The 23,443-nt window shown below is 46.4% G+C and overlaps 1 protein-coding gene across 1 annotated transcript in view; it reads right to left on the minus strand.

Annotated features, from left to right (window-relative positions):
- The window catches only part of MOSMO (modulator of smoothened), an 83,109-nt gene extending 65,815 nt beyond the window's left edge, over positions 1–17,294 (minus strand). Inside the window, exon 1 of the mRNA XM_055299105.2 lies at positions 17,107–17,294. Within this exon, the coding sequence (XP_055155080.1) occupies positions 17,107–17,212 (106 nt within the window). The 5' untranslated portion in view covers positions 17,213–17,294. The remainder of the gene's footprint in view (positions 1–17,106) is intronic.
- Between the last annotated feature and the right edge of the window lie 6,149 nt (positions 17,295–23,443).

A 23,443-nucleotide genomic window follows, 5' to 3' on the forward strand; every position in this document is an offset into this window, starting at 1 on the left:
TAATGGAAAAAAAAAAGTGATATGGGCAGCCAAGGATAAAACAATGATATATCCTACTTTAAAAACATCAGATTGCCTTCAGTAACTGTATGGTGGGCAAATAATCAACTGCAATGTTTATGTTCTATGTATCAAATGTGATAAGAGATTAATCCATTTAGTTGCTTAACCACAACAACAACAGTTACCATGTGTGCCTGTACTGTGGTAGATGTTTCAGATATATTAACTTTAATTCTTACAACCACCCTTCAAGGTAAGAAGTATTATCCCTATTTATACATGAAAAAACTATAGCTCAGAGACCAAGAAACATGCTCAAAGCCCCTCAGCTGGTAAACAACAGAACCAGAATTTGAACTGAGTTCTGACTTCTACCCCATGTTTTTTTTTTTTTTTTTTTTTTTTTTTTTTTTTTTTTGAGACAGGGTCTCACTCTGTCACCCAGGCTGGAGTGCAGTGGTCCAGTCTCGGCTCACTGCAACCTCCACCTCCCAGACTCATGAGATCCTCCCACCTACGCCTCCTGAGTAGCTGGGACTACAGGAACACGCCATCATGCCGGGTTAATTTTTGCATTTTTTGTAGACACAGGGTTTCGTCATGTTGCCATGCTGGTCTCGAACTCCTTGAGCTCAAGCGATCTGCCCACCTCGGCCTCCCAGAGTGTTGGGATTACAGGTGTGAGCCCAGCCCCCATACTCTTTTAACTATAACTTTCTGAATAAAATACTTTCCTAAGAATTTAACATATCATATACACTCACTTTTATTTTCAAGTAAGAGGATATTCATGAAGATGAAGGGGGACAGGAACTATTTTTCAGTTGGGGGAAAATACAGAATAACAAAATTTAGGTAAATTTTCAAGCACAAACAACTATGGGAAAGCCAGAATTAGAACCCAGATTTCAACATAAAAGACTTAATCTGCACCTTATCATACTTAAACTGGCATACAAAATACTGTTTTTCTCCTTACTCTATCCAATCATAGAGGTCCCCTCAGCGAACAGTAACCATTCTAGACCAGACTAATGGCCCTTCCCATGGGCTCAGATGAGGAACATCGGATCCAACCTCTTCCATTTCATCTTGATTCCTCATGGGAGAGATTATTCACCCATTACAAGTTCCTCACCATCCCCTACCCACCCCCACCATAGCAAACTACACATATCATATGCACTTGCATTCACTCATACATATCTTCCTCAGCTCTACTGAGTTAACTCTACCTCAGGTTATTCCACTTCAGGAAACCTCTTACACATACATTCTCCGTAATTCCTCTGACAGGGCCAGAAAACCCAAAACACTGTTGACACATATAAGAAGAATCTCAGTGAACAACTATATCACATAGGAGGAATGTTGTAAGCTTTGAAGTCAAACTGATCAAGAATAAGGGAAATAAGCTGCCCTTTCGTGTTCCTTTTTATCTTTTGAAAATGCAAATAGTAAAGCAACTGTATTGCTTTCTACTATTTTGTTGTTGCAGAAGTAAGTATTTCAACTACAACATGGTCTTGTGGGCTAGCCTAGAAATCTAACTTCTGTATTGACCCAGAGAATCAACAAAACAACCTACAAATTAAGTTTCATCTTATAATATTAAAGTCAGGGCTGGGCACGGTGGCTCACGCCTGTAATCCCAGCACTTTGGGAGGCCGAGGCGGGTGGATCACTTGAGGTCGGGAGTTCGAGACCAGCCTGACCAACATGAAGAAACCCTGTCTCTACTAAAAATACAAAAATTAGCTGGGCGTGGTGGCGCATGCCTGTAATCCCAGCTACTTGAGAGGCTGAGGCAGGAGAATCGCTTGAACCTGGGGGGCGGAGGTTGCGGTGACCCAAGATCAAGCCATTGCACTCCAGCCTGGGCAATAAGAGTGTAACTCCATCTCAAAAAAAAAAAAAAAAAATTAAAGTCAGGAATGATTATATAGTAGCTGGACTTCATTTTCCAAATAAAAACCAACTGATACTTTTTTTTTTTTTTGGAGACGGAGTTTTTGCTCTTGTTGCCCAGGCTGGAGTGCAATGACACGATCTGGGCTCACTGCAACCTCTGCCTGCTGGGTTCAAGCGATTCTCCTTCCTCAGCCTCCTGAGTAGCTGGGATTACAGGCACGTGCCACCACGCCTGGCTGATTTTGTATTTTTAGTAGAGATGGGGTTTCTCCATGTTGGTCAGGCTGGTCTTGAACTCCTGACCTCAGCTGATCCGCCTGCCTCAGTCTCCCAAAGTGCTGAGATTACAGGTGTGAGCCACCGCACCCGGCCCCAACTGATACATTTTTTAAAAAACGAAGCCTGAATCTATGGATATGCAGCTAATTTGATATGTAACAATTTAAGTATCATACTTGTGAAAATGAGATAAGACTGGGAATGCCAAATATTCCTGTCTTCTGAGCTCTAGTCCCTTTCTTCTTGCATATCCTACTCTCACCTCAAACAGAACATGTCTAAATCAACTCCTCACTTTTTACAATCACCTCACTCTCTAAATTCCCAATTTTATTCCCTAGCCCAGGTTCAAAATCTTAGTGTTAACCATAACATTTCCTCTTTCCTGCCCTGTGCAAGCTTAGACTGAATGCTGCTTAAGATACAAAGATCAATAAATCATATTCCCTGCTCTCAAAGAACTTAAAAAAAATCTATACTATAAAAAAATTATATTAGAAAATAGGGCAAGTACCACACAAATAACCATGATACAGATATGCTACCATAAAAAATGTGCAAAGTGTTACCAAGGGGGTGGAAAATCACTTTAGGTAAGGGATCAAAAAAGGTTTTATGAAGATAACAGCGGATATGCTCGGAAGATGGGTAGGATACTGCTAAACCAGGGACTGGAGAGAGTGAGGGCCAAAGAATTACAGATGAGAATACAGATTGTACACAGGAAACAGAAAGTAATACAGAGGGGCTAGAATGTACATTCATGCGGGGGAAAAAAGCAGGATCTAAGGCCAGAAAGTATTATAAGTTGGAGCCAGATTGTGAAAATCCTTGAGTGTCTTTTGTTCTGTGGAAGATGAAGTCACTGAAGGTTTCTGGTACAAACACATGCAATAGTTAAGAGCCAAGATTCACTGTGTGACATTAGGCAAGTGACTTCTCTGTATTTTCATTGGGCTGTCTAAATAACAGCACTTACACAGGGGCATTGTGGGGATCAATTAACACATGTAAAGTGTCTAGAAAAGAATCTGTCACAAAGTAAATGCTACACAAGTATTTATTATTCTATTTGTTCTTTAGAAAGATAAAATAAGTTGCAATACAGAGAAACGGACTGGAATAGAAATTTTACTGCCTACTATCTACCTTTACTCATGCCATTCCCTTCCCAAGAACAAGAACTACCCAAGTCTTCCTTATTACTCATTATTAAATGTATCATCTGTTAAGCTCAAATTCCACCTCCTCTCTGATTGCCTGATCATATGCATATGTTGGTACATACTCACAAGATATAAGACATGCAAGATACAATTTTATCTTCCTAGGGTATAGGGTACCTCAAGGACTTTTTTCATTTGCTTAAACATAATCTCTCTGATTATTTCAGTACAGATTCCTTACAGACCACAAATACGTCAATAGCATTTGTTGCAAGATGGTCTGGAATGAAGTCCAATGGCACAGGGAATATCTATGGGAAGATTTTTAAAATATTCATAGTAAATTAAAGATTTCTTTTATCAAAATGATGGTACTTTATAAATGAAATGGTCATATCTCTTTGATAGTCTAAGTGGCCTTAAAGATTTTTGTCTTTGGAGATCAGTGGCCTGGTCAGCAGAACTGATCTGAACATGGCCTATTTTTGAGAAGAACTTCCATTATTATGGCTGAAATTAGACCCAACCATGTTCCAGGTAAACAACTTACTGTGAATATATTGCAATAATGAAATTTTGTTCATCTTTTTTCTTACTTGACCCACCCAACTGCATTTTTTTCTACCCCTGTTTAATCTCTAACTATAGTAGTATATGGTCCCTAGTTGAACAGATCTATATTAAAAGTCAACAGCTGCCTTTTCGCTCAATATATACAACGGCAAGTATCAAAATGCCAAATGTGACATTTTATTTATAGCAAAGCTAGTATAATGAGACACACAAAGTGCAGCCTTTTGCTAATTAAAAAAAAAAGCAGTGATTCAAAGATATGTCAGTTTGCTTCAAAAATGAACTGGAGTCACACACTGAAACTTCCCTTAAGCAAACTATACATGTTAGTTGGTACATATTCACAAATACATGTAAGTACCATTGATAGCAACACCCAAACCCAAATGCTCTTTATTTTGTCAACTCTAAAGCAATAAACCCCAAAGGAACATCACATTCTACTTGCTCATTGCATATCTGGCAAGAATTCTCCCCCGTGTAATTTGCAGTTAACAAGAGAATGCACAGTAAAGTTTACAAACACAGTATATTTAAGTGAAATACACAGTAAGGGTATATTATTGAAAAATGATTTTTAATTCGGGTACCTATTTTTAGGCATCCTGATATTCAAAGACCTTCAGGTTTCCTCATGGCTCTTATCTAAGCCTCTTTAGGATTTCTATAACAGCTTTCCCAACATTATTTTTTCATCAGTTTGTAGTCGATAAAGGATGAAATAACTGCTACTTTCAATCTGTTGTTATCAATTGGATCAGGTTTTCTAATTATAAAGCTGTTAGCTGCTTAGTTGGGCAAGGAATTCTGGAAAGTACTCGGAAGAAAATGTGTAGCTTCAGAAGTTGAAAATACGACATTCTGACAACCAAAAAGACATGAATGTCATGTTATATAAACCATCACAAAGGTAAAGCTGTAAATATGAAATTTGTACCTATATACCTGTCACTGCTGTCACCGTACAACCTAATTTCCTGGGTCTCTTAGAGAAGCATATCAAACACGGTCACTATGTAAATAATTATGCATTTGGGTTGCAAGAATAAGTTCTTATTTATAATTCAACAGTAACAATTTCATAAACAGGAACACTTCATTACATGTCTAAATTTCCCCTATAAGATTATGCAATATGGCCCACCGCCTAAGTATGCATTGAAATGGGTTATGGAAAAAATGAACTCACAGTTGCATTACAGAAGCTAGTAACTAGAAAAAAATTTATTCCATAAACTAAATCTTCAGTTATACCGCTTGCCAGGTTTCTATAAAGAACCAACTATCTCATATATTTCGAACTTATTTTCACACTTCGAGGTGAGAAAAATTGACTTGATACTCCAACTGTACTACCAGCTCTTAAATTCCTTTAAAAATAACTTCTGAACTAAATGATCTTAACAATACACTGTGGTTAATACTCTTTAACCCACAGGAGAACAAAGTTGGAGTCTAAACCTGCATAACTATTGAAGTGCTGAAAGAGGTATTAATCAGGTCTGAATGATACAATTTTTATTAAAAAAAAACCCTCAACTGCAACTTGTCTAAGACCAATTACATGGCTCGTAAATAGTGGGACTGGGACTTGGCTACATGTTGGTTTGCCCCAAAGTCCGTGTGCCATTTCCACTGTGCTAGGCTGTCTTTCACTTAGAAAACCTCTTCAATCTGTTCCAGAAACATATAAACCCAAGTACTCCTTGGTTTTGGTAGTTACATGTGTCCCATAAGTGTATATTACCACAACAACTGACTATGCAGTCACTCTTCCCAGATTGGACCCAGCTGGGTTCACGAACATTCAAATACAGACACATTATGTTGCCTTAAATCTCTTTCTGGAACAAGGCAGGGTATAAGTAAATAAATAAGACAGACAGTACAAAAGGGAAACACTAAAAAATCCAGATGTTTTGATCTTTTATATAATAAATGACTAACATTTGAGCATTTACTATGTATCAGACAATGTGCTAATCTCTTATATGCCACATTTTATTTCCTCACAACTAGCCTTTGAGATAAATATATTGTCTCCATTTTATAGCTGAAAAATCAAATTACATGCCCCAAATCATAAAGCTAATAAAAAGGGAATCCAAGAATCAAATAGAGATATGTCTGACTCCAAATTCTACAGAACCATTTTACTATACTGCAACTCCAATACAAACTCAGTATTTATCAGGAAAGGGATCAAACGATGTTTTTGGTCACACTAAGCAGAACAGTGGAGAACCGATATATGTAACTATTACTATACAAAATTTGAAAGGGGTTCTGGCAGCCAAATAAGGAAGGACTCAATAAGTATGGCCAATCTAACAAATGCATCAGCAGTCTTTACTCTAGTTTTTTTTTCTTCTGAATTTCCTTCTTTTAGTGATTTCCATTTACTCATGCCTGCTGTTCATGTTCTTAATCCTAAATTCCCCTTCTCCAAAAACATTTAGGCTTATTTATACTCTTAATTCTGAAGTGGTTCCATCTCTGTTGGTAATGGTAAAAGAGATGATGTTTGGAACTAAGGTTGTAAAGGAAATATTAATGCTTTGTTCAGGAGATCTAATTTCTTATTGTAAAATCTGGTCTACTCTGGGAATTTACAGTATCATAAATGATCTCAAGCTTTAAGCATGTCCTGTGAGTACTGTAAAAAGACTGGTTTTTGAATTTTTATTGATAATTATTACTTGATATGCTGAAATAAATTATACTGATAATGTCACTTTTTAAAAAACCACATTTAAAAAACATCTTTAATCACTTTATCTTCATAGACTTTTAGGCTTGGAAGTAAAAAACTGAGTGGTCCAAATGTCCACCAACTGATGAATGGCTAAATAAATGTGGTCTATCCATATAATGGAATACTTGGCAATAAAAAAGAAATACATAGCTAGGTGTGGCAGCATGCATCTATAGTCTCAGCTACTTGGGAGGCTGAGGCTGGAGGATTGCTTGATCCCAGGAGTTTGAGTCCAGCCTTGGGCAACATAGCAAGATCCTGTCTCTTAAAGAAAAAAAAAAAGTCATAACATGGATGAACTTTGAAAACATTATGCTGAGTTTAAGAAGCCAGTCACAAAGGATCAGATAGATTCTATGATTGGAAATGTCCAGAACAGGCAAATCAACAGACAGAAAGCATATTAGGTGTTGCCTAGGAGGCTAAGAGACACCTCTTAGCCTGGTCTTGGAGTAATGAAAATGTTCTAAAATGGACTACGGTGATGGTAGCACACAACTTTATGAAGATACTAAAAGCCACTGATTTGTATACTTTAAATACTTTATTTGTATACTTTAAATGGATGAATTTTATTATTATGTGAATTACATCTCAATAAAGCTCTTTAAAAAATTTACTGGAAATAGGCTCAAAAGGCCAATGAAGAAATATTATTAATGCTTTTTAAATTCAACGAGAACACAATCTCAAAATGTTTGCCCTTTTAGATAACCAAATCCTGTCCTTCTCTATAAATCATGTCCAAAGTGATTAATAAAATGAAGTTTGAGATAGGTTTGTTTAACAACTGATGTTACAGAGTTCTTTCATGTCAAAGTACCTTTGTGACCACTGAAGCTGTTACAGTTCCAGGGAAAGGACTAATGATTTAATCATTTTCTATTACTTAATGAACAGGTCTGCTTGAGCAACTTGTAATTTTAATGTTTTAAACTGAGGATCCCCAGTGCATAGGCCGGGATCTACCTGCAGATCTTGAACCCTTATGAGATAGACGTCAAGCACCACAGTCCCTTATCTGAGGTTTACCAGATTTTCCTATGAAGTAGGTAGGAGGTAGCAGAATAGGAAATGATACCCCTCACCAAGTCTTTCACTTCCCTGAACACCTGCCAATCTTTAGACCTGAGGAAAATGAAAACTCTTCCTCACAAAATTCTAGACATATAGTGGGTTTTAAACACGTAAGACTTTCTCCTTATTCCCAATTTTACTATCCATGAGCAATGGAGACCGGGGGAGAGGACAGAATCCTGTTGGCATAATACTTTTAGCTCATTTGTGTCTCCTCACTCAATTCTTGTCAGGTCACGAGGACTGACTTCATCTGACTGGTAGTTTAGGAGAAAATACTGGGCATATGTGATTCAACATTTTGCCTTTGGAAGCACTCATCTCTCCTCTGTCATGCTGGAAGTATTATAGGGGCAGGTCCCCCAGTTCTGTCTGGGACTGGATTGTTAAGTCTGCTCAATTTTAAGGTCCAGGAGTAGGAAGTCACGTGCCCCCAAATGTGACATTCTCCAATATCCTCTTAGTAATAAAATCATATTTTAGCCCCTAAATACCTTATTTCTTTTTTGCCCCTCAACTAGTTCAGAATACAAGCAGGGAAGAACATGTCAGTTTTTGAGACCCCCCGCTAAGCAGTAACATCCCATCTAGACAATTTTAAAAACAACGAGAATGAAAATATCTTCAGAAATGAATACACTAAGCTTAACTTCATTATGACAAACTATAACATGAATATGATAACCACTTTAGGGAAATTTTGATGAGACATAAGGAAGAAGTTCTTTCAGCTACTTGAAAGAGACTTTTGGGGAACATCTGGAAATCTTCATAAAGAACATAAGGCAAATCTATCTAGGATGATTAGGATTACAGTCACTGAAATCCTCGCTGTGAGGGGATAATGCCTCCCTCACTAAAGGGATCTGTAGACCATTTATATTTATCAGAGAAGCAGCTTTACTTAACTGTTTATCTTGTTAAAATTAACTAACACTAATTTTTCCCCCTGATAAAAAGTCTCTTCAGGGGTGAGAAGAGAGTGACAGTGAAATTAAGAAGCTTGTACAAAGCAAAGACTATCACTTTAAGACTGAAACCCAAGTCTCTTTCTTTCCCTCTTCTGTAATCTGGGAAAACCTCCAGCCACTGAAGAATTTTAATTTCATTTAAGATAAGTAAAAGGTGTGCATAAATAACATATAGGTAATACTTCAGTGAAGAATTTTCTTCAATGGAATCTTTGCAGCACTGAAACTCAAATCTCACATGCAAAGCACTGCCATGTGGGGGAAAATGTGAAAATGACTATTTTACATTGGCCAAATATAAACATCCTAAGGAATCAGATCAAGTAATGGATGTCAAAGTGCTTCAAAAACTATGAAGCATTATATAAAATCAAAGATACTGCTATTGATGTTGAGTTCCAGTAACCAGCAGAAATTTGACCTTAGCATAGCAGAATTATGTAATTTCGCCACTGTATTCATCTACCATTTAATATTTCTGGTTACACTAACAGAAAAAGAGTCTTCATTCGAGTGCCTTCCCCCATACATACAATATGATGTTTCAGATATTCAAAAGTTTGTGCATAATCCACAAGCCATTACAACAAGTAGATGAAATGTTAATCACACAGGTGAAAATAAAAGGGATGTACTTTCTCTGTATCTAGACCAAGACAATAAAAACATGAAAAACTGCTGTCCAAAGTATGGTCCATAATCTTATAGTAACATAGTTTATCAATGGGGACTTCAGGAAGTTGCTCTTCTTTTTTTTTTCTATTTCCTTCTATGGTAGTTCAAATAGAAGCTGAGAACAGAGATTAGAGTATGGAGAGACTGGAAGAGGAAGAACAGCATGGAAGTGGCAGAGAAAGTCCAAAGCCAAGAGGGACATATATTTAACTTGTTCTAAGCATGGCTGTATTATTCTTAATGTTTCCTTATTTCCTAGAACATCTAATAGAGAAAACAGCATTTCTCATAGTTCTGGGCTTTCATTTCAAAACTGGATTCTGACACCTGTTCTTATAAACTAGAACAGCAATATAACAATATGTAATCCTTCCTTCCTTCCTTCCTTCCTTCCTTCCTTCCTTCCTTCCTTCCGTCCGTCCGTCCTTCCTTCCTTCCTTCCTTCCTTCCTTCCTTCCTTCCTTCCTTTCTCTCTCTCTCTCTCTCTCTTTCTTTCTTTCCCCTCTCTGGCCCACGCTACAATCTACTCGGCTTGCTGCTGCCCCTGCCGCGGACTACCTGGGACTGCCGGCGCCCGCCACCGCTGCCTGCCTTTTCTCCTTTGGATGCAGGCACGCGTTCGCCATCTTGGCCACGCTGGTCGCCAGCTCCTGACGCCGAGTGCTCTGCCCGCCTCAGCCTCCCGAGGTACTGGGACTACAGACGGAGTCTCGCTCACCCAGTGCTCGGTGTTGCCTGGGCTGGAGGGCGGTGGCGTGGTCTGGCCTCGCGGCAGCCTCTACCCCCCGGCCGCCTGCCTTGGCCTGCCAGGGTGCTGGGATTGCAGCCCCTGCCCGGCCGCTGCCCCATCTGGAAGGTGGGGAGCGCCTCTGCCCGGCCGCCCCGTCTGGGAGGTGAGGAGCACCTCTGCCCGGCCGCCCCGTCTGGGAAGTGAGGAGCGCCTCTGCCCGGCCGCCCCGTCTGGGAAGTGAGGAGCGCCTCTGCCCGGCCACCCACCGTCTGGGAAGTGAGGAGCGCCTCTGCCCGGCCACCCACCGTCTGGGAAGTGAGGAACGCCTCTGCCCGGCCGCCCCGTCTGGGAAGTGAGGAGCGCCTCTGCCCGGCCACCCACCGTCTGGGAAGTGAGGAGCGCCTCTGCCCGGCCACCCACCGTCTGGGAAGTGAGGAGCGCCTCTGCCCGGCCACCCACCGTCTGGGAAGTGAGGAGTGCCTCTGCCCGGCCGCCCCGTCTGGGAAGTGAGCAGCGCCTCTGCCAGGCCACCCCGTCCGGGAAGAAGTGAGGAGCGCCTCTGCCCGGCCGCCCCGTCCGGGAAGAAGTGAGGAGCGCCTCTGCCCGGCCGCCCCGTCTGGGAGGTGAGGAGCACCTCTGCCCGGCCGCCCCGTCTGGGAAGTGAGGAGCGCCTCTGCCCGGCCGCCCCGTCTGGGAAGTGAGGAGCGCCTCTGCCCGGCCACCCACCGTCTGGGAAGTGAGGAGCGCCTCTGCCCGGCCACCCACCGTCTGGGAAGTGAGGAACGCCTCTGCCCGGCCGCCCCGTCTGGGAAGTGAGGAGCGCCTCTGCCCGGCCACCCACCGTCTGGGAAGTGAGGAGCGCCTCTGCCCGGCCACCCACCGTCTGGGAAGTGAGGAGCGCCTCTGCCCGGCCACCCACCGTCTGGGAAGTGAGGAGTGCCTCTGCCCGGCCGCCCCGTCTGGGAAGTGAGCAGCGCCTCTGCCAGGCCACCCCGTCCGGGAAGAAGTGAGGAGCGCCTCTGCCCGGCCGCCCCGTCCGGGAAGAAGTGAGGAGCGCCTCTGCCCGGCCGCCCCGCCCGGGAAGAAGTGAGGAGCGCCTCTGCCCGGCCGCCCCGTCCGGGAAGAAGTGAGGAGCGCCTCTGCCCGGCCGCCCCGTCCGGGAAGAAGTGAGGAGCGCCTCTGCCCGGCCACCCACCGTCTGGGAAGTGAGGAGCGCCTCTGCCCGGCCACCCACCGTCTGGGAAGTGAGGAGCGCCTCTGCCCGGCCGCCCCGTCTGGGAAGTGAGGAGCACCTCTGCCCGGCCACCCATCGTCTGGGAAGTGAGGAGCACCTCTGCCCGGCCACCCATCGTCTGGGAAGTGAGGAGCGCCTCTGCCCGGCCACCCTGTCTGGGAAGTGAGGAGCGCCTCTGCCCGGCCACCCTGTCTGGGAAGTGAGGAGCGCCTCTGCCCGGCTGCCCCGTCTGGGAAGTGAGGAGCGCCTCTGCCCGGACACCCATCGTCTGGGAAGTGAGGAGTGCCTCTGCCCGGCCTCCCATCGTCTGGGAGGTGAGGAGCGCCTCTGCCCGGCCGCCCCGTCCGGGAGGAAGTGAGGAGCGCCTCTGCCCGGCCGCCCCGTCCGGGAAGAAGTGAGGAGCGCCTCTGCCCGGCCGCCCCGTCTGGGAAGTGAGGAGCGCCTCTGCCCGGCCGCCCCGTCCGGGAAGAAATGAGGAGCGCCTCTACCCGGGCGCCCCATCCGGGAAGAAGTGAGGAGCGCCTCTGCACAGCCACCCATCGTCTGGGAAGTGAGGAGCGCCTCTGCCCGGCCACCCACCGTCTGGGAAGTGAGGAGCACCTCTGCCCGGCCGCCCCGTCCGGGAAGAAGTGAGGAGCGCCTCTGCCCGGCCGCCCCGTCCGGGAAGAAGTGAGGAGCGCCTCTGCCCGGCCGCCCCGTCCGGGAAGAAGTGAGGAGCGCCTCTGCCCGGCCGCCCCGTCCGGGAAGAAGTGAGGAGCGCCTCTGCCCGGCCGCCCCGTCGGGAAGAAGTGAGGAGCGCCTCTGCCCGGCCGCCCCGTCCGGGAAGAAGTGAGGAGCGCCTCTGCCCGGCCGCCCCGTCTGGGAGGTGAGGAGCGCCTCTGCCCGGCCACCCATCGTCTGGGAGGTGAGGAGCGCCTCTGCCCGGCCACCCATCGTCTGGGAGGTGAGGAGCGCCTCTGCCCGGCCACCCATCGTCTGGAAAGTGAGGAGCGCCTCTGCCCGGCTGCCCCATCTGGGAAGTGAGGAGTGCCTCTGCCCGGACACCCATCGTCTGGGAGGTGAGGAGCGTCTCTGCCCGGCCACCCATCGTCTGGGAAGTGAGGAGCGCCTCTGCCCGGCCACCTATCGTCTGGGAAGAAGTGAGGAGCGTCTCTGCCTGGCCGCCCCGTCTGGGAAGTGAGGAGCCCCTCTGCCCGGCTGCCCCGTGTCTGGGTAGAAGTGAGGAGCTCCTCTGCCTGGCCGCTCCGTCTGGGAGGTCTACCACGGAGGCCAAAAGCAATGTGGGGGCTGGACGTGGTGGCTCACGCCTGTGGTCCCGGCACTCTGGGGGGCGAGGCGGGTTGATCACTTCGGGCTAGGAGTTCGAGACCAGTCTGTCCAACTTGGCGAAACATGAAGAATACATCAGACAAACCAACCAACCAACTCAATGACAACAAAACAGGTCTACCCTGGAGTCATACTCTAATTTTTTCTATTTTCCTCCCTTTCTGATCCTTTATCCCACTTTCTTTTTCTTCCTCTTCCTTCTCCCTCTTCTTTGTCAAATAGAGGATTGAGTTATTATCACTGATCCATATAAAGTCCCTCTCTCATTTATTTTAACTCCCACCCCCATCTCTATTCCCCGACTTCCCATGTGCAACCTTCCTAATATGTTTGATACGCATCTTTTTGTTTGTATGTATTTTTAGAAAATGTTTATTGTTTTTGTATGCAAAAAAATTAATAAAAAAATGTAATTTTTATTGAGCATTTACTGTGTGTCAGGTACTGTTCTAAATGTTTGACATGGGTTAACTCAGTTAATTATCACAATATCCCAATGAGATGGATACTTTTATTATCCCTACTTTACACAGGAGGAAACGGAGACAAAGAGAGGCTAAAGAACCTGCCCTAAAGCTACAGAGCTATGAAGTGATGAAGTCTAGACTTGAATTCTGAAACTTTCCCTTAGTAGTTCACTGCAGTGGTTTTCAAGCTACATTCTGCAGACTGTTTCAGCTCCAAAAGTTCTACTTCTAAAATACATTTTATCCTGTTTAAAAACTGCAATGAAAACATCACAATCACAACTTTATAGACTGAATATAATACACCAAAGGGAACCAACACATTAACTTTTTGTTGCCAGGTTAAGTGGCTTTTGTGCAGCTCTTGAAATAAAGCTAGACCTGTCATCACTGAGATCTTCCTTGAACTTCTTGTAAATGTTTCATTGATTTGGAAGGTGTAACTCTGCACTTTTTTTTTTTTAACTCAAGACTACATCTGCCTGCTCAGGTGAGACTGTACAGCATACAAGCTCAAGCACAACAGTAAACAAAGGAACGTACTGTCCCATTCGTTTTACGTTTTGGGGGGGTTTACTGCCTGACATATGTAAGGTAAGAAATACATGCTAAATAAGAATTTCTAAAATTTCCTATGTTCCTACTATCTCTTATTCCTCTTTCTAGCCATAATATTTAACGGAGTGGTATCCTGAGATGGCAAGGGAAACTTTTAGAAAACAAGAATCACTTCCTCGATCCCAAATCAGCCACACATTGTCACTGTTACACTCTGGACCTTGTGCCTACGATCCCCTACCATTCCACTTTGCTGGATTGATCACTCCCACTCTGACTGGTCTTCAATTTTATTGGGTCCCCTATTCTACTGGCCATGTACCATCTGCTATTCGACTGACCAATCCATTAGTTTTTATTCACTTTCAGTCTTTATCCAGCTGATACTCCATAAGCCATCATTACAATATTTTGGCCACTATCCTAAATACCTTGGCTGCTCTATCATTTTGTTGCGATGTATCTGGCAAACCCCAACCTTGAAGCCTTCACATTATTCTTTATTATTCATTATTGTATATGAGGCTTTTACATTATTCTTGATGTTTCCTTATTTCCAAGAACACTTGGAAAATTCACCTACCTTAGTACCAAAGCAACACAGCACTACTAGAAAAGGTCAAGAGGGCAGATAGGTTATCACACTCTATGTTCATGACCATCAACTTCCACGATGCATCAATGCTGCTAGACAACCCTACTTATCACCGTTGGCAAGCTTTCTCTGCAATTATTTTTTTCTAACAGTTTCTATTTCCTCAGACCTTGGACATCCATTGCTCCCATCTCCATGGCAACTCACAGCCAATTTTGCCTCCAAATTTGAAAGAGTTATACTCATTCTATCCTTGCTTTCTACTGAATACAAGAGGAGCTTGCCCCCCCTTTTTTTTCTGTTTTCTTTTTAAGACGGAGTACCACTCTGTCGCCTAGGCTGGAGTGCAGTAGCGCGATCTTGGCTCACTGCAACCTCCACCTCCCAAGTTCAAGCGATTCTCTTGCCTCAGCCTCCTGAGTAACTGGGATGACAGGCATGCACCACCGCGCCCGGTTAATTTTTTTGTATTTTTAGTAGAGACAGGGTTTCACCATGTTGGCCAGGATGGTCTCAAACTCCTGTCCTCAGGTGATCCGCCCGCCTTGGCCTCCCAACGTGCTGGGATTACAGGCATGAGCCACCACGCCCGGTTATGCCCTTTTCCATCTTAGAAATGTTATGCTATCACTTATCTTTCTTCTCTTTTATATGTAACAATTCTTCTCTTTCAAGTGTATCTTTTGTATCGTCATTTAGTCTATTTTATCTATTGGGATTCTATCTAAAACTTCTTTGTAAAAAGATTCTTTCTGCTAGAGAACTGAAACCCCTTTTCCCCTAAGTACGTAAAGCCTGAAAGTCAGTCTCATAAAAGGAGTCAATACACATGTAAGTAGGATAAAAACATCAACAAATCATGAACTGGATGTCATACATGTAACCGTGTTAAGTTGTCGGGCAGCAACAATATTTTCATAAACAAAGCCCATAGTACCACCAAATTCGAAACCATCCTGATTCTTTCTTCATATCTTTTACAATTAAGAGTTCTGCTAAAACTCTATAGGCAAGAAAAGTAGCAGAATTTTTAGTGTTATTTTAATAACCAGTGAATCTGACAGCATGATTTTGTGTTACTAGGTCTAGATTGGGGGAGAGGAGGGAGGAGGAAGCAACAAATGTCCCAGCTACCGCTTTTTTTCTAAGAGCTAAAAATATTGCAGGATAAATACAGAACCATAAGTAATACTTAAAAAGTAAGTTTTGACAACACAGTGATGCTTTTTTTTTTTTTTGAGACAGAGTCTCGCTCTGTCGCCCAGGCTGGAGTGCAGTGGCGTGATCTCAGCTCACTGCAACCTCCGCCTCCCCGGTTCAAGCGATTCTCCTGCTTCAGCCTCCTGAGCAGCTGGGATTACAGGTGCGTACCACCATACCCGGCTAATTTTTTTTTTTTTTTTTTTTTGTATTTTTAGTAGAGACGGGGTTTCGCCATGTTGGTCAGGCTAGTCTCGAACTCCTGACCTCCTGATCCGCCTGCCTCGGCCTCCCAAAGTGCTAGGATTACAGGCGTGAGCCACCGCGCCCGGCCGCATTTTTATAAGAAATTATCCACTGAGGGAGCTTGACATTCCCAACCCTCCAAAAGTTCCTTCACCTGCACTGAACAAGCAGTTAAAAAACAAGACCATTCCTTAAATCAGAGCAGCTCTCCTGACAGCTGTTTACATTAATTAAGGTTTGGTCTCACTGGTCTGGGAGAGGTGGAGAAAGAGAGGCGGGGGAAGAGGGGAGGGAGGAGAGGTAGCAGGGAAAGAAGTGGCCCAAGCTGAGAAAAATCTTGGAAGCGCATTCACCTGGGGTATCCTTCAGAAAGATGCCCGCCTCTTTCCCTAGGGCACCACCTTGCCTCTCCCGCCCACAGTTCCGTGGTGGTACAGCAAGCACTGCTCCTGCCGCTGGGCTGCCTGCAACTCTAATGTGTTATTTAATTTTGTAACTACTATTAAGATCTCTCCAGCGTTTTTGTGATGCGCTGGAATGAAAGACGCTCCATAAAATGAGGTTTATTATTAGTAGTAGTATAGCTCCCGGGCCTAAAATACAGCAAAATTATAACCACATACACACTTCAAAGGGAAAATCCGAAGCCACAAGCGTCTCAAACACTGCCAAGCGGGCAGGCGATGGGCGGGGGTGTAGAAGGGCTCCAATCCGGCGCCCCCCACTCCCACCAGCTCTCCCAGCACCCACCATTCACCCTGCCTGGTGGGGTCAGCGCCCGCAGCCCGGGCTCGCCCCGGCCGCAGCTTCCTCTGGTGGTGGAGGGTCTGGGGTCGGACCTGATCCCTCTCGGCCTCCCCTCGCCCACCAGCTCTCTAGTGGCTCCCGCACTGCCCCGCAGGCTGTCTCACTCCCAGCCCCAGCCTCTCCGCCTGGTTTCTAATTCTCTTGCAGGAGCCTCAGTTTCCTCCCGTCCCCCACCTTGACTTTTTTTTTTTTAATCCAGAACGAAGCTCATTCCTCTGCGATCCCTCACATCGGAGGGCTGCTCCCCTCCTCCCCGGTCCGGGACTTGCCAGCCCAGCCCAGGTCTCCTCGGCCACTTTTCACCCGGCCTGGGGCGCTTCTCCCCTCGGCCCGGGGGTCCCGCTGGCGCCCGGCGGCTTCCTCTTCTCCATCCCCTTCCTCCGCAGCCCGTGTCTCCCCTCCGCCCCCGGTCCCCTCAGGCTAGCCTCCGGCCGGGACCCTCCACCCCGTCCTCTCCTCAGACCGGGTCTCCCCTCCCTCGCGTCGCCCTCAGCCAATCCCCCGCCTGGCCCCGCGCGCCAGCGGCTCACCCGCAGACTCCCCGGTGTTGATCCAGTCCGGGTTGGCGATGCTGGCGATGGCGAAGATATCGGCGGCCAGAAAGAGACATCCTGAGATGATGGTCAGTTTATCCATCTCCCCGCCCCGCTCCCCCCACCCCCCGAGCCCCGGACAGGCAGCGGCCTCACGCCTCCCGCCCCATGGGCCGCCGCCGGGGCCCGGAGTCCCCGCGCCGCTGCCTCGCGCCCCCTCGGTCCCCGCGCGCCGCTCGCGCCCTCCGCGCGCCCGGGACCAGCAGCCGCGGCGCGGCCCGCACAGACGGAACCGCCGCCCGCCCCGGAACTGCTCGGTCCGCCCGCCCCTCACCCGGAAGCGAAGCCTCGGCGCTGGCAAGGCTGGTCCCGGCTACCCGGCCGCCGCGCCCCAGCTCCGTCCTCCCGGCTCGGCCGGCCGCCCTGGGCCCCTCCCCGCACCGCCCGCCTCTACGTTCTGGACCCGGACCCGACCGGCCCGGCTGCGGTCCCTGCCCGGGTCCCGGTCTCTTCCGGCAGGCCACGCCACCTCTTAGCTTTCTGCCCACTAATAATAAGATTGTTGTCGTTGTTGATGACTGGGCACAGGCTGCGGCCCCTCCTGATCCCCTCAGAAGCAAAACTGGAATGAGAGTGGGGAGCTGCCCGTCTTCCAGCAGGAGGCGGGCCCCGACTCCCGCCGAGCGACTCCGGGCCCCGCGCGGTCCCTGTCACCTTGTATTCTCATTGCCCGTTCCGCGGCCGTCAGCTCCCAGGATTGCCCCATTTAGCAAATAGCTTTCGACACCCGCTCTGCGTCAGGCGCTGTAGGTGCAGAGGTACTGGAGTGGACAGAGGCAAGGCACCCGCTCTCGGGGAGCTCACGTTCTGGTGGGAAGAGACAAACACATTAAGAACCTATCTGTAAAATAAAGATAATTTCAGGTACAGATCCCTGAATTCAATGGAGGTCAGTGCGATGGGAGTCGGAGCGATACCTGCGATAGGGAAGGATGCATTTCCGCTGAGACCATCACGATCGTAAAGATCTGCACTTTGAAGACCTGGTGCAAGACCAGACAGAGGGAACAGCCAGTGCAAAGATCATTAGGGGAGCGGGGCAGAACGAGATCAGCGTGTCCAAGGAATTGCAAAATGGCCTGTGTGGCAGGAGAGTACCATGACAAGAGGTAGGCAGAGGCCAGGTGTAGGGCTTTGGGGGCCTTGGATTTTGTTCTGAGTGCAATGAGAAGGCAATGGAGGGTGTTTGCAGGAGAATCCCATGATCTTACTTAATCTGCGAAGATCCATAGTGTAGCTTATATGGGGGAAAGGCAAAGATGACAACAGGGACGCCAGTTAAGAGGCCAAGTAGTCCACGAGAGAGAAGTGTAGCTTTGGCTAGGGTGAGAGTAGTGAAGATGGAGAGGAATGGACAGATTTGGATGTTTTGTAGATAGAGGGAAGGACCTGCTGATAATGGGGAAGGAGTTGAAAGAGAACTCAAGAATAAGTTTTTGACCTGAGCAACCAGGTGTTATGATCCCATTTACTGAGTTGTGTGTGCAGCGTCTTAAGTTGGATGAATAAATAGGAAAAATAAGGCATTTGCATAATTTGTCAGCACATTATACTATGGTAGAGGTTTTCTTTTCTTCCACAGCTCATGGGCCGAATCACCACTAACTCTGACGTTTGATCCAGCTCTCCCTAATGGTACTCTGTGCAGCAAATGGAGATTAAACACTCATTTTCTCCCTAAATGCCACGTAGGTCGTCTCTAGAAAGACCTAGAAGAGTGACATCTGTCTCTATTTTTGGAATGCTTACATGTCCACAAAATTCAGGAGGTTTCAAATTCCACCAAATCCAACAGCCTTGCAGAAATGTGCAACAGAGTATCAGTGTCACTACATAGCTTGGAGAAGGAAGGGTTTGATTGCTGGTCTATATTGACTTTTCTGTCCAAACATTCGTCTCTTGGGGGAAAGGATTTTTTTTGTTATTATACAATTTATTTTTCCTCTGCCACAGAAATTGACACAAGATAATTCATATACTCCAAGGATCCAGATATAATGCACATCACATTACTGCAGTAGTCTTCAGTTTCTTTTTTCTTTTCTTCTTTTTTTTTTTTAATAAGTACTGGAGAAGTTTAATTGAGTCATATTCTTGGCTTCTTGTCGGGGTTTTCTATTGCCTAGTGATAGAAGAAACTGTAACTATACAAGACTAAATTCCCAGATAATATCCACTGATGTTCTCTACTGGCCAGCTTAAAAGAATCCTAGGGCTGAATGTTAGAACAGTTTGCACCTATTCTAACTCCAGCTGAATAGAATGATGATGATTGGGTTCTTGTGTTTACAATAAATATAAGCAGCCAAGTGTTGCACCTATAATCCCAGCTACTCCAGAAGCTGAGGTGGGAGGATCGCTTGAGTCCAGGAGTTCAAGACCAGCCTGGACAACACAGTGAGACCCCTGTGTCTAATAAATTAAATAAATAATACAGTTCTTCCTTTTACCCTCTACAAATGGTTCTGGGTCTAAGATTAAAGCACAAGAACAACCAGTATTGAGTTAAAAGAATTTAAAACATTTTTATCATACTAATGGCTGCACATCAGTACAGAGAATAGTCACCTATCCCATCCCTTCCTACCATCCAGAATGGGAGGTGGGGTTGGCAGGGGCCAAACTGTTTACAGATTTCCCATTAATCCCTCTTTTTCTCCCTATATCTCTTTTCTTTCCTTTTTTTTTTTTTTTTTTTTTGGTTAGAGATAGGGTCTCACTATGTTGTCCAGGCTGGATTTGAACTCCTGGCCTTAAGTGATCCTCCCACCTCAGCCTCCCAAGTAGCTGGGACTACAGGCCCACACCACTGTGCCTGGCTGGTGTTTCAAAGTTCCCAGTCTCTGAGATCTGCAGGATAGATCAGTTCCCTTCTCCTCTGTATCTCAGTCTAGATTTTAGTAGAGGCAAACCCTAAGGGTTTGGGAGAGGTGATGGAGTGAAGCAGAGAGAATACAGAACTATGTTCTAATTCCTGCCCTGCTACTGACTTGACCTTGGGAAAGCCATGTCACCTCTCTGGGCCTTTTTCGCCCATCTGGCCTAACAAGACTGCTGGCCTCGGTGACAGAAGCGTCCCATCCTCTCACCCACCCTAAGCAGAGCAGCTGGGACTTTTCAGAAATGAGCCACAAGACTCCTTATGGCAGAAAGCCTTGGGGACCCAGAAGAACATAGAAGGCTTCCAGGAGGGAGCTATGCTGTGCAGCCTGAAGTCATAAATAGCCATTCTGCAGCTGTTAAAGGGCTGTGAACATGGCATGCTTTATTGTGATGGATGGTAGGCCTTGGCCAGGAGAGGCTGAATCCAGATGGGACCGTGGGCAAAGCTGTAGAAGGGACTGTGTGATCACTCTTCTCTTTAAGGAGTATCTTCAGCCTGACAATAAACACACTGTCTCCCTAGGGGTTAGGATTCATGGGCCAAGAGCATGGTGGATGCACCACACGTGTACCTGGGGTTTCTGAGGTTAGAGAAGACACAAGAAACTAAATCCAGAGTTAGCAGCTTGCACCCGGGCTCAAATCCCAGTTTGTTTCATGGATTAGTTCCCTTTGAGCTTACTCAGAAATGTGATTATTGATTAGTGCAGGAAGTTTATTAGAGAGCCTTTGAGAATCAAGTCCTATGGGGAAAGGGAAGCAGGGATGGGAAGAGGAAGAAGTCAGTCTGTGCTGCAGTCATGGGAGGCTTTGGCAGACACCCCAGGGGAGTTCTGAAACTGGGATAGCTGCTCTGAGTTGGCCTAAGTTGGAGTAAGGGGCCAAGCCTTTTCATCCTGGCACTGACTTGCCATGGAGCTTGGAGGGCACCTCTCTTTAGACGAAGACAGTTCCTCAAGAGGGCTGACAGCTGAGATCTGTCAACCTACCACCCTCCCAGTAGGTGGGGAATAGTCCTTCAGTCCTGACTGAGACAGTGTAGTGCAGCATTTGCAATAGTGCCCACACGGTGCTGTTCCTCTCATTTGCTACTTAAGTTTGGAGAACAGCACTTTCAGGACCCTGGGGCATCTTTTCCTGTGGGAAACGTATAGAGGAGGGTTAGTGGGAACTACAGCTCCTGCCGCTGCTACAGCTCATCTAGAGGCATAATGAACATACCCTTCAGTCCTCTCTTGTATCCATCCTAGAAACCTCTCCCCTTCTGCCAGCACCTCAGATGATCTAGGTGGCCTGCATGATGGGGTGGTCTAGACCTCCATCGCTAGAGCTTGAGCACCTAGTTGCTGTGCACTTCTCCGGCAGTGGTTGCTGTATTTGTCCATTTACTGTCCAAATAGGGCAAAGGAGTACTAAGAAACACCTAAATAGATCACGTGGGTGCCCAATGTTCCTCCCTGCCCCGATGTGAAGTCTTAGCCTGATTCCTTCCTGGTGATTGAATACTCTTGTCTGCTTCCTCCCCCTGGTATACCATCCCATTTACTGCCTGTAAAAAATTAGCCATCTTAGAGTTTCCCTCTGCCAGAGGCTAGCTATGCTCCTCCTGTACCAGGGATGGGCATCTCATTATTACCTGGGTATTAGGTGATCCATCCTAGCATCTACTCTTTGGAAGAAGGAATAAAGCAGGGGCTGGGCGTGGTGGCTCATGTCTGTAATCCCAGCACTTTGGGAGGCTGAGGTGGGCAGATCACCTGAGGTCAGGAGTTTGAGACCAGCCTGGTCAACATGGTGAAACCCCTGTCTGTACTAAAAATACAAAAATTAGCTGGGCATGGTGGTGGGTGCCTGTAATCCCAGCTACTCAGGAGGCTGAGGCACGAGAATTGCTTGAACCTGGGCAGTGGAGGTTGCAGTAAGCCGAGATCACTCCACTGCACTCCATCCTAGGCAACAGAGTGAGACTGTCTAAAAAAAAAAAAAAAAGGAATGAAGCAGGACAGGGCAGAAGGAAAAGTCAGGCTGCGGTGGACCACGTGGGGAGTTCTGAACCTGGGATGGCACTGCATTGACCAGTCACCAGATGCTAGTTAATCTGGGAAGGTGAGATCTTGGGCAAGGGGTTCTTTTCAGCCAGCAGTAGTAGTGAGGGTGGGAAGTGTAAGTCTTTCAGCCCTGAAGGGGGATCTGGGCAGCACAGCACCCATGACAGTTTGTATCCTGCAGTTCCACCAATCAGTGTGACCTTGGCTTACTTGGCTTGGTGGAGTGTAGAGACCTCCGCTCTAAAGACACTTTTCAGCCTGGGGTGGAGGGAAGACTAAGGGGAGGTGAGGCACTGATGTGCTCCATCAGAGAACCATATATGTTGATGGGCTCTATTCCCACAAACTCTTACCCTTCCCCTGCTGGTAGGAAGATGGAGGAAAAGGATGTATTTTATGATAGAATTAAGTTGGTATCTATGTAGACCCCTGCCAGACTGTTTGGAAGAGGATAGGTGACCTGTCACAAGAAGTCACCCACAGGAGACTTGAGGTGGAGAATAGCCCTTTATACTGGTCTCTGCGACACAGGTTTTATCTAATGAGAAATCTGTCCTGGCGCTCACGCCTGTAATCCCAGCACTTTGGGAGGCCAAGGCGGGTGGATCACCTGAGCTCAGGAGTTGGAGACCAGCCTGGCCAACATGGCAAAACCCTGTCTCTACTAAAAACACAAAAATTAGCTGGGCGTGGTGACACAGGCTTGTGGTCCCAGCTACTCTGGAGGCTGAGGTGGAAGGATCGCTTGGGCCTGGAAGGCAGAGGTTGCAGTGAGCTGAGATTTTGTCACTGCACTCCAGCCTGGGTGACAGAATGAGACCCCATATCAAAAAAAAAAAAAAAAAAGGAACCTAAAAAGGAATCTGCCCTGGCTTATTGTCTGTGTAGAGACACACAAACAACAGAATAAGCTTGGACATAACCAGATCTACCATGGAAATCTTTGCACAGTGCCTGACACCTAATAGGTGCTTAATGACTGTTTGTTGAAGGGATGGGGCAAGGTGCTTAGTCTCTCAGTTTCATCAGACCGGGGATAACACCAGGGCTTACCTCATTAGGTTTTCTCTTTCTTCTAGAATTTATTAACTCATCTATTCGTTTTTATTTTTTGAGACAGGATCTTGCTCCATCACCCAGACTCGATCATAGCTCACTGCAGCCTTGAATCCTGGGCTCAAGTGATCCTCCCATCTCAGCCTCCTGAGTAGCTAGGACTACAGATGTGCACCACCATGCCCAGCTAGTTTTTAAATTTTTTTATAGAGAAAGGGTCTCGCTATGTTGCCCAGGCTGATCTCAAACTCCTGGGCTCAAGCAGTCCTCCTGCCTCAGTCTCCTGA

This window comes from Symphalangus syndactylus, chromosome 11, assembly GCF_028878055.3.
Source record: "Symphalangus syndactylus isolate Jambi chromosome 11, NHGRI_mSymSyn1-v2.1_pri, whole genome shotgun sequence".
In the NCBI taxonomy this organism is placed as follows: domain Eukaryota; kingdom Metazoa; phylum Chordata; class Mammalia; order Primates; family Hylobatidae; genus Symphalangus; species Symphalangus syndactylus.